Below are 11,145 nucleotides of genomic sequence, written 5' to 3' on the forward strand. Positions count from 1 at the left end.
ACATAATGGAGAGTAACATACCATTGGTACTAACATGTACTTAATGGACAGTGACATACCATTGGGAGTAACATGTCACGTAATGGACAATAACATACCATTGGGAGTAACAGTCACCTAATGGACAGTAACATACCATTGGGAGTAACAGTCACCTAACGGACAGTGACATACCATTGGGAGTAACATGTCACGTAATGGACAAAAACATACCCCACTGGAAGTATGATGACTGTGATCTGCGTTGGGTTTTTCGTGAAGAGGAACGGGTTATCGCAGCACAATGCGGGTAAGCATTTCCCTCAGTTATGAAACCAAGGTTTATCGAACCAATAGGAATACCAATCATCAACCGTCTTCACCGAGTGCACACAAAGAAACAAACAACTTGCACCCAACGCGGGCAAGAGGGTTGTCAATCCCCTTGATCTCGTTATTTACAAGCAAATAAGGTGTGTAGATAATTGTTGATAATTGTAAATTGCAAAATAAAATAAAACACAAATAATGGCAACAAGGTAGTAGTAGCGTTTGTAAATATATGAGTGAATAGACATGGGGCCGTAGTGTTCCCTAGTGGCATCTCCCATGGCAAGGCATATGGTGGGTAAACAAATTACTATTGGGCAATTAATAGAATATCGAATAATTATGCGATTTTCACAACAATGATCATGTGTATATAGGCATCACATCCATAAGCAAATAGGCTGACTCCTGCCTGCACCTATTACTATTACTCCACTTCAAGAGCACTTCTATGCTTGCCTCCCTACGTATTAAGTAAAAACAGAGTAATGCTTGGAGAACAATGACATGATGTAGACAAAGTAAACTCAATTAATATGAATAAACTCCATCGTTCTATCCTTAGTAGCAGCAACACAAAGATGCGAGCTGAAGCAACTGTGGATGAGCAGGTGTGGTTGCGTGAGCAGGTACTGTTGTGATGTTCTCTGACTTATTCCAACGTAGCTTGCAAGGGGAAAGTCCGCTACCATTTCATCTGGACTTTGCTTCGTCCATTCGATACCAGCCAGAATCAAGCTATTAACCGAAGCTACAAATTCATTTCTGCAGGCAGCTAATGCTGCATTGACTGCCTCACGGACCAACTCAGGTCGTATCGCTTCTTTGGTCTCAACTACTTTCTTCTCGACCGTAATTGCAACCTTCTCGTCGATGTTCACTTCATTTAACTTCCATCTATGCCTTCTCCCCTACGCGCCCTCATGGTAGTAGTACTTCCACGTGGCGCCACCTCCGACAGCATGCACACATCCACACGACGGCCGCTTGTCCACCAGGAGTCCTTTCATTATGTTCAAGGCCCGGTTGAAAGGGGTGTCCCACTTGGGTCTCGCCGACGACTAAGAGAACGAATCGCTTCCGTCTGCAAGCCTATCTTGCTCTTTCTGCAGAAGGAATGTGGATCGTTTACAAATGTGACTAAATTGTAGTCGAATTGATTAGAAGCTAAAATAAGGTGGTAAAATAATAATTACCAGTAGTCTCATGAACTCCCTCGAGGGCGTGTCTGTTTCGAAAACCTTATTTATCGGGTCCCAAGTGTTCCGGGCCATGATGAAGTCATGCTCCTGCGGGACGGTGAACTCCACCAAGGGGTCTGGGAGCCCCAGACTTTCACGTTACGCATCCTCCTTGGCCCATATGTGCCTCTTGCCCAAGTAACTACGGCTTCCGAGGCGGTGGTTCTATGTGTTCCTTTCCTGAAGCCCCTTCATGTACTCCGACTTTTCCTTGGCAGGTTCGGCAGTGCAAGTCGCCTTCGATATTTCGAATTGCTCTTCCCTAATTGTCGTATTTAACTTAACAATATCGAAGCAGGGTTCTTTTTTGGCGATCGCTCATTTCACCCTTACTTTCCAGGGGCATTGCAAAACTTGCCCATGGCTCTGTTGTTTATCTTCTTCATGCCTTTGTCTAGCCACGGTGCTTTCATAGCATCCTGGCCGGGGAACAGAAATCTCTGGTGCAACTTCGTTAGGAGGAAGTGCTCCATATTTGGTATCTTCCTTAAGGCTTCGTCATTGATGCTCCATACTTATCAACGACTCAGCATAGTCAATGTACTAGGTGTACCAAGTGTGATTGGTATTGAGCGTGCCACATCACGAACAGGTTGCTCTTGGGAAGATTTGAGTTCTTTATGTTCCCACAACGCAGCAGTTCGTCGACATCATGATCAAAGGCTTGCCGGCATTCACTTTTGAGGAGTTCCGGTCCAATCTTCGCAAGACACAACGCTTTGAATACGGAGGGGGTGTTGACAGATGATTGTATTCATTTCGTGTGTACATATAGGTGATTCGTATAGTTATCCCGTCTGTAGCTCAAGTATGTACTCTATAATTATAATTAGGATTCTAGTCGTGGACAAAGACGAACATACCCCTGGACATGTTATATATGAACACCCATGATGAGGTGGATACCATCGTCTTGCACCAAACAATTATTCTACAGTTACTAAAAAGAAGTAGTCTTCGCCCATTAGGAGCTCTCCTCCAATGTGTGGAGTGTTCATCCCCGCATCGGAGTTTGGCTTGGATTGAAGTTAGAGTGATCCGAACAAGTGTAGGCCTCGTGGATTGCCGTTTTTGTAACGAAGTCGAGCCGGCTCGTTCCCTCTGATATATCTCGGCGTCCGGTGATCCCGAACTGCCAAAGCCCCAGTTTCACCATGGAATCCGCATCCCCGTGCTCCTTCCCCGGCGACGCCGAGGCCGACGCCATCGCCGTCGAGGAGGCCATTACCACCCTGACGAAAGCCGACATGGAGGAGTTGATGCTCCACGTCCGCCGCTTCTATGCCATGCTGCACGGCATCCACCCGCGCAAGCGTGTCCGCGCGACCTTCGTCAAGTACGATCCAGCACGGCAGTCCACGGCGTTCAACTCAGGGCCGGCGGAGATGCCGTTCGACCCACTGGCGCAGCACAAGCGCAGGTTCAGCCGGCCGCTGCCTCGCCCATCCCGGTCGCGGCCGGTGCGGAGCTCGCCGCCTCGGCCGCTCCCACGGAGGGACCAAGACGACTGGAAGGCCCCGCCCTGCGTTGACAACCGGAAGAACCCCGGCAAGCGGCAACCGGCGTCGTCGGCTGGCGTGGGGACGCTGGACGATCAGATAGTCCGCAACTTCGGCAGGCTCGCCGAGGCGCTGGACGCCGCGGAGAAGGAGGCCTTCCTGATACGGAACAAACCGGACGAGGGGTCCTCCGGAGGAGCACCTGTACGGGCAGCGGCCGGCAAGAGGGAGAGGCCAGTGGAGTTCGACTTCGACGAGCCGGAGCAGAGCGACGACCCCTTCGACCTCGATCAGTTCATGTCTAAGGTGGGTGAAATATGGGGAGGAGCACTGATCGCCCTTTCTTTACTATCAAAAAAACTGATCTCATCTTTTGTTATTTGTACTGAAATTTCGTTTCATGTTTCTGTTCTTCAGTTTGCTTGTTTGGGCATGGATGATTTCGATCTCGACGAACTGCTAGGATCGATGCTACATATCCGATAGTATGGTGAGGATTCAGCCTGCATGTGTTCATTGCCGGTAATGTCAGTAGTGCTTCATCTAATTTATTTATGCTGTATCGTAACTTCATTCTGTGCTGCCTAATTTATGCTGTATTGTTACTTCATTTAATTTTGTACATTCTTGAACAGTAGTTGCTGCTGCTCGATCCAGCTGATGATGCAATGGAAAGCCACAGTAAAGGATGATTTTGTCAAAATACATCGAAAGACGGTCCTAATTGCCAGGACAGAGGAATTAAGCAAGATGCATGGTACTGCGCTTGTGATAATTTCGATAAGAGGAATTAAGCAATCTGCATGGTACTGGCACGTCTGTTACTCCTTTTGCAAATACAGCAAGGGATGTGATACTGTAACCATTGTACTGATCCTTTCTAAGAAAAAAATTGAGGTGGTTATCAGATTCTAGTTACGATTCATAGAGGAAACTTGCCACTGATATATTCATAGATAAGCAGCAAGAGCAAGTTTATGTATGAATATTCGATGCAGTTTTTCTCAATCATGGAAAAGGCACGGTGCAAGGCAAAAGGGTGTTCCATGATAAAAACAACACAAATAATTACAAGCATATTACATTTCAGGGGGGACAATAGCATTGTTTTACATGTAACCAGTCACCAAACCAAGTACATGATCACATATTAGACCATTGAAAAGCCAGAATCTTTCCCCTAGAAAAGGCCAGAATCTTAGGATCAGGAACCTACCATTAGATGTTATAAGAAAATTTCGAAGGAACAGCTAGGTTAAGCTTTCTGCGATGGAGTTCTGGACGAACTGTGCAATTGCTTTAACAGCTTCTAATTCAGCATCATGTTGACTTATTCCAGCAGATTTTTGGTATTTTTGGCTGACTTTGAAAGAGTGGTCACCACCATCAACAACATGCAGTTCATTCTTGCAGGTCATCTTCTTCCGAGTTAACTCAAGCTTGTCCAAGGGGCATAGGCCATCTTTGTTGCCCTGTGAACACACCCACCGCAAGTCAAGATTCTAAAATTTACTATTTACACCCTGTTTGGAACACGAAATTTTTCATATTCTTGTCTGAATTGAACTGTTTGCCATAAATTTCCTATCAGATGATGCTTTCCAAACAATCCCTAAAATTTTCACTGCGCATATTTATCAGAAAACAAAGAAAGTACCTGCACAAACATTGTTGGAACCATCAGCTTCAGTAGTATCTCGTCTCTCAGTGCCCCTTTCACTCCCTGTCGAAGAAAGCAAAGATGCAAAACAAAAGGAACAGCTTCTTTAGTTTGTGATTCTATCTGAGAAAGTGAATTGTCTGTATACAAAATGACAGTGAATTATCATATAAAAAAGTCACTGCATAGTTGTAGCAAAAAATGAGAAACAATAGCATGCAGATCTGTATACAACAACCATATAGGTGCATAAATGGTTGAATTCTGCAACAATTAAATTCTGATGGAGATCCTAATCCATTTCGGTGTGTGTTATAGTTGACCTTTGAATAACACAGGCACAACAATTCAACAAGGAGACAGTCCAAGAAGCAACCCAAATCTAAGTACACACAGTAAAGTGGGGATACCTTCAGTGGATAACCCAAGCAAATGACTGCAGAAACACTGATATCATCGGAGCTGGCTACCATGCAGCTGACCCTGAGAATGTTTAAGCATCACATAAGTGTCCTCAGAAGTCAGATCATATAACACAACACCAAAAAGATGCACAAGCAACAACATTATCACATCACCAAATGTTACCTCGAACCCATAGACTTCCCCATAAGAACAAGCGGGTGACCAGGATGCTCTGCTACAGCATCCTTCACCACACTGAGATGGTGGTCGACGAGCTTGTCCGCCTTTGGGGGAGGCCTCCGTTTAGCACCTGACATATCTGCGGTGTTGTTGCTTGATTAATTCGTCAACCATCAAGTGAACATGGGTCAAGAATTAAGAACTGGACCTTCGGGTAAAAATGGAATGATTAGCAGAAGAGTGAATCGAACAAACTCACATGGATAGTCGAATGTCACCACTTCAACGGCATCCAGGGCATCTTTCACCATCTCCTTCCAGCTGGAAGAATCAATTGTCTTGTCAGTTATTAAACATAAATATGCAGATACCAAGCACAGATCAGATGTGTATACAAACTGGAATCCTCAGTTGGACTGATTTTATGAAGGTGGAGTTTCTCACGCAAATGGGGCATTCTACCGAAGAGAAGCATACTGGCCACAACAGATCCATGAATCGCGTGCTGCAGAACAGACGGAGAAGGGGAGCTCACCGGGTCATCCAATCAGAGGAGGAGGGGGCGCCGGCGCCGTGGGCGAAGACGACCACCGGTTGCCGCTGAGACGGTTTAGTCCGAAGGGGCGGAGGCGGAAGTGGCGCCGGCGTGCGCTGCTCCGCGCGGCGGCGCTTGCGAGCCATGGGGGAAGGTTAGCGGAGACCTAGTAGTTTGGGGCTATTTTTCGGTTTTACTTTTGATGAACTGCTATTTGTTTTTTTTTTTTAGCCGGGCATAACCCCTTTCCATTACTTAGCATAACGAAAATACAAATAGTTTTAAGAGTTCAAAAGGAGATCTAGAAAAGGGAAGCGAGCTCAAAGCACCGCTGGAAAATCCACAATGAGCACTCGTCATCGAGCAGCTCACCATGGGGCGAAAACCCAACGACACCCTAAAACCAGCCGACTAACTCTAACCAGGAGAATTCCAACAAGTTTTAGGAGGGTTACTCCAGACATAAATCATGAGCCCACGCAGGGGCGAAAGGACTATTTTTCCAGATATAGTTAAGCACTCACGCAGGAGCAAACGAACTATCTATCAGCAGCAAACGCTTCAGCTCTCAGTTTGAGGTTCCCCTCGGCGCTGCACAGAGCCGCATCATGTTCGATGCATTGGTCCTCAGCATCTTGGCTCCGTGCTCCATCATCTCTCGATCATCTCCTGTCATCAAACCTGCCCAGTAGTTAAGAAAACCACATGCAGAGTAAACCACATCAAAAGGCGACCTCATCTGTTTAGACTCAAAGGTAACACTGTTACGATTAATCCACATCGCCCAACAGAAACCTGCTAGACCAAAGGTATAAAATTTCTCCCCATCAGGTAAAAACATGTAAGCCCATGAATAGTACTGCCAAATGTTACTTGGACACAGATCCGTACCCCGTACACAGCCTACAGTCCTCCAGAGGACTCTGGCCACAGGGCAAGTGAAGAAGAGATGCTGGGATGTTTCTCTCTCCGCACAGAAGGAGCAGGCAGGATTTCCCAGCCACTTTCGTCTACTCATCACATCTCTAGTTAGGATAGCATCCTGAAACAGTTGCCAAAGGAAAATTTGAATTTTAAGGGGGATTTTTGCTTTCCATATCCACTTGTAGTTTGCCCCCGCCACATTTCTTTCCAAATATTCATAAACAGATTTCGTAGTAAACCTACTTTTCTTCCCCAAGGTCCAGACCACTTGGTCGGCTTCGCCAGTCATCGGCCAAGTCCCCACTATAGATTTGATATTACTCCATTGCTCAAGCATGGGAGGGTGGAGTTGCCTTCTAAAAAAGTTTTTTTCCTCCACCCCTTCTCTAAACTTAGCAACCGTGATATCCTGATCATTGCAAATATCATAAATCATAGGAAACTGCAACTGGAGGGGAGGTTCATTGCCAACTGGATCAACCCACAGTCTAGCAAGATCTCCAGATTGTAAATTCACTTTTCTGCCAGCTAGGTAGTAATCTTTAGTTTTCATGATTGCTTTCCAGATTGGCGAGTCATTGAATTTAGTTTTGACAGAGGTCACCGTGTCTTGCTTAAAGTACTTGGCCCGGATCACATCCTGCCATAGCCCTTGTTTAGTTTCCAGCTTCCACCACCACTTGGTGAGGAGGCTTAAATTCTGTTTATGAAGATCCTTGACTCCCAGTCCCCCTTTCTTTTTGGATCTACAAATTCTATTCCATCTCACTAGATGGTATCGTTTACGCCCCTCATGTTCTTGCCAAAAGAACCGCTTACGGTGTTTATCCAGTTTCTCAATCACCCCTTTAGGAAGAAGGAACATAGACATGTAGTAAAAGACAATGATAGTTAATGAGGAATTGAGAAGGATGAGCCTCCCACCCGAAGATGTTGCATTACCAATCCAGGATTCACAGTATTTAAGGAACCTCTCATCCATAAAATCCCAGTCTATGCTACGCAAAGAAGAGAAACTGACTGGGACTCCCAAGTATTTCATTGGAAAATGTCCAATACTACAATTAAAGAGATCAGCATAAAAGGAAAGGGTACTATCATCTCCACCGACACAGAGGATTTCGCTTTTCATAAAATTGATCTTCAGTCCTGACATAAGTTCAAACAGGTACAATAGAAGCTTCAGATTCACAGCCGCTTCCTTATCATGTTCAAAACATATTACAGTGTCATCTGCATATTGCAGGATAGCCACACACCCCCTCAATCAAGTCAGGTGCTAAGCCCGTTAGCATTTTCTCTTTTTGTGCATTAAGAACCATTTTCAAGAGTGTCTCTACAGCCAGGTTAAAAAGGAACTGCTATTTGTTTGGGCTTGCGGAAACGAAATTGAGAGAGAACCAGCGCGGGCGCGCCAGTGCAAACTTTTGGAGAGACCTATTCCCGTTGTACGCGGCGCGCAACGATCAAACGTGTACCCAAACCTCCCTCCCGCTCGCACTTTGAGCCGGCCCAAGTGCGGGGCCGGGCGCCCCAGCTTTTTTTCTTTTTTTCCTTTTTTAAACTTCAAAAATATTCATGAACCCCAAATTCGAAAAAGTGTTCGGGATTTCTAAAAAATCAAATTTCAAACAAGATCATGAATTCTAAAAATCTTCATGAATTTGTTAATCATTCCTGGATTTCAAAAAATGTATCAAATTTCCAAAATGGACATGAAATTCAAAAAATGTCTGAATTTCAAAAAAAATGTGAAGGGGCCTTTTTTATGTTACGGATCTTGTTCTTTTGACCAAGTTCAGCTCGTTGTGCCAGGGCATCAAGTTGAGCTTACTTTTGAAGATTCTGGTAAATGTGATGATGGTAATTCTGAATGAAAGCAGCACGCCCGCGTCAAGGTTATGCGTTACGTTGCTACTCCCCGGCCTATGCTCTAAATAGGATCCTCCACTTTTTGAGAACCACCCACCTATGTTTTATTCGTTCAGGCGTTATTCTTTCTTCTTCCCGTTTTGATATTTACGCCTGGCAGAAACTTTCCCTGCGGATTTAAAAAAAAACACTGGTCATTTTAACATATGTGTTTTCACATGATGAAAATTGTTGTAGCCGTTAGCTTGATCCATTAAGAGGCGACTCTTGGCTTTGGCCATTTTTGAGTAATATATTCAGGTGAGAGAACTCTCCCAATGGTGATTCCTTAACAAAAACATCTGTTGGATGAGATCTACGCATACGGATCATCTACCATGCAACATGTTCAAAAAAAACATCTGACCCAGACGCTCCTTTGTGCTGGCGTTGTGTACATACTCCGTGTGTCCTCCCATCGCGATCGCAAATCGAGCCAGACGTTTGCCGCGGTACGCAACCCACTATGGATGGGCGAGAGGTGAGAACGGCGCCTGGAACTGACCCTTGCATGATCCTCACGTCCTCCCATCGCGGGCATGGTACGCCGGGCGAGTACGATTTTCGCCGCCGGAAAGCAACTAATCTCTGTGTAAAGCAAAGCTACAACCACTGAAGGGACATTCTTTTTTGAGTTGAAAGGGACTTTTATTGGTACGTTCATTTCCATGCTAGTTCTTTCTACATTAGCCCGCTTTTGACATACACTAAACATGTGCGCTCTGGCTCTGACTTGTACAGAGAGACGACCTGCTTGGAGTTCCGGTTGTCTTCCTTCTCCGCGGTGTGCCGTTGGTGTCATCGTTAGATCGATCATGGTGACGCGTGGATATCTTGAAATCTATCTAGGGCTTTGCAGGAATAGCTTTTGCATGTATGCATGCCGTGAGGAACTCTGCCCGCTTTTTCTTAGGCTTCCACCGGAAGAAGATTCATCTCCAATCGAATTGAAAGTTTGTTTTGTTTGGTAATAAAGTCGTTGTTCTGTCCTACTTCTTTCGTTTCAAATTACTCGTCGTTGAAATGGACGTATCTAGAATAAAAATACATCTAAATACATTCATACGTGCGACAAGTAATGCGAAACCGAGAAAGTACTTCAGTCTGTTTAGCTGTGCTAGTAGTAGATATCGATGTGTGGAGACTGTTTCATTTAGCTTGGTGTCACGACACGACACTCCTAATTAACGTCTTAGCTTGGCATCTCACCTAACGAATAAACTCCATCGATCGATCGGCTCCTTGCCCAACCACGACGTGATTTTTTGTTACGCGTCAACCGCAACAGTGCAGGCTGATCGATCGAGTTTAGTTTTATGGTTGTTTTCAGCTAGCCGACAGAAGAGCATTATGATTCCGTTGACGGAGTGCGGTGGTTTCACTGTTTTGCATATGTACGGTCCGGCTGATTGATTGGTGCGAAAGTAACAAAGAGGACAAAAGAGACAACTTTTTGATCTAAGGACAACGCTGGATACTCCTCAAAAGAAAAGGATAACGCTGGATACGGAAGGGCTCAGGCCAACTCCATGACCTCAAACGGATGTTCGGTCTAGCAGGATTTTGTTTTTTTAGAACGGCAATAGGTTTGTCAATGTCTGCCTCTGTCCGTTGGGTCGTGGGTGCATCCAGCACGCGGCCGCACCTCAAATCATGTTTGTGTTGGACGTGATAAAAAACAGAAAAACTAAAATAAAATGACTTCAAAAAGTAAATAAACACAGCTAAAAAAACTTAAAACATAATTTAAGGGGTCATGGCCACAAAACGGTCCGTTCCACAGTTCACTTAACGGCACAATAGCATAATTAACATAAAAATGAAAAAAAAGCCGCCTGCGCGCTTTTGCCGTGCCGGTCGATGCCGTGGCCGTCGCCGGTGTCGTGGTCGTCGCTGACAAGGTCGACGTAGTCCGGCGGCGTCCAAAGGTGGGCCGGCGGTCCGTGGTGCACGGGAACGACGGGCTGGAAGGTGGCAGGTGCCTGCACCACCTCCTCCCGTGGCGAGGCGTCCCGCTCCGGTGACCGCTGCGGCGTGGGGCACCAGTTCACTCCCCCCACGGCAGCCACCATCTGCTCTGCCGTGCATGACCAGCTCCACCCCTGGCCCACCAGGCCCGGGTGGAACGCGGCCACCGGCGGCTCCTCCATCACCTCCTCCTTCGCCACCATCTCCAGCTCGGGGATGGTGACGTCGCCGGCCGCGGAGAGGGTCGTCATCTCCTCGAGGCCCTCCCATTGGCGCTCGTCGTGCGTCTGCATGGAGCCATCCATGAGACGGGCCTCCTCCTCCGCTGTCATGCGAGGAGGTGGTGGTGGCGATGGAAATGGCGACGACGACGGGGTGGGCGTGAGGCTGCGCACCCGCGTACGCCTGGGGAGCAGCCGCTCGGTGCTCACGTGGCCGCCGCGGCCCCGTCGACGTGCCGATGAAGAAGGACGCCCGCCGCATGTCGTGCTCATCCTGGAAGCAAGTGTCCCA

General features: G+C 46.5%; 2 protein-coding genes across 3 annotated transcripts; one reads left to right on the forward strand and one right to left on the reverse strand.

Annotated features, from left to right (window-relative positions):
* Window positions 1–2,504: 2,504 nt before the first annotated feature.
* LOC119327489 (SNW/SKI-interacting protein B-like) lies at window positions 2,505–3,839 on the forward strand. Of its 2 annotated transcripts, XM_037600591.1 has the most exons (3): window positions 2,505–3,355; window positions 3,467–3,571; window positions 3,685–3,839. In XM_037600591.1, exons 1-2 carry the CDS (start codon window positions 2,705–2,707, stop codon window positions 3,533–3,535), a joined length of 720 nt encoding a protein of 239 aa, XP_037456488.1. In that variant the 5' UTR covers window positions 2,505–2,704; the 3' UTR covers window positions 3,536–3,571; window positions 3,685–3,839. The 2 variants fall into 2 exon arrangements, with proteins under 2 accessions (XP_037456488.1, XP_037456487.1); XM_037600590.1 differs by having other exon boundaries at window positions 3,467–3,839.
* A 235-nt stretch (window positions 3,840–4,074) lies between these two features.
* Window positions 4,075–6,022, reverse strand: LOC119332198 (KAT8 regulatory NSL complex subunit 3-like). Its single transcript, XM_037605370.1, has 6 exons — window positions 5,830–6,022; window positions 5,554–5,615; window positions 5,298–5,433; window positions 5,120–5,192; window positions 4,707–4,772; window positions 4,075–4,521 (listed from the first exon to the last, which is right to left on the reverse strand). Exons 1-6 carry the CDS (start codon window positions 5,973–5,975, stop codon window positions 4,300–4,302), a joined length of 705 nt encoding a protein of 234 aa, XP_037461267.1. The 5' UTR covers window positions 5,976–6,022; the 3' UTR covers window positions 4,075–4,299.
* Between the last annotated feature and the right edge of the window lie 5,123 nt (window positions 6,023–11,145).

This window comes from Triticum dicoccoides, chromosome 7A, assembly GCF_002162155.2.
Source record: "Triticum dicoccoides isolate Atlit2015 ecotype Zavitan chromosome 7A, WEW_v2.0, whole genome shotgun sequence".
In the NCBI taxonomy this organism is placed as follows: Eukaryota; Viridiplantae; Streptophyta; class Magnoliopsida; order Poales; family Poaceae; genus Triticum; species Triticum dicoccoides.

Coding starts and splice junctions, on each gene's coding strand:
- LOC119332198 (XM_037605370.1), bottom strand. CDS start 5,975: ATGGCTCGCAAGCGCCGCCGCGCGGAGCAGCGCACGCCGGCGCCACTT. Junction 5,434..5,553: donor GGTGACATTCGACTATCCAT/GTGAGTTTGTTC, acceptor ACAACACCGCAG/ATATGTCAGGTGCTAAACGG. Junction 4,773..5,119: donor GCTTGGGTTATCCACTGAAG/GTATCCCCACTT, acceptor TTTCTTCGACAG/GGAGTGAAAGGGGCACTGAG.
- LOC119327489 (XM_037600590.1), top strand. CDS start 2,705: ATGGAATCCGCATCCCCGTGCTCCTTCCCCGGCGACGCCGAGGCCGAC. Junction 3,356..3,466: donor TCGATCAGTTCATGTCTAAG/GTGGGTGAAATA, acceptor TCTGTTCTTCAG/TTTGCTTGTTTGGGCATGGA.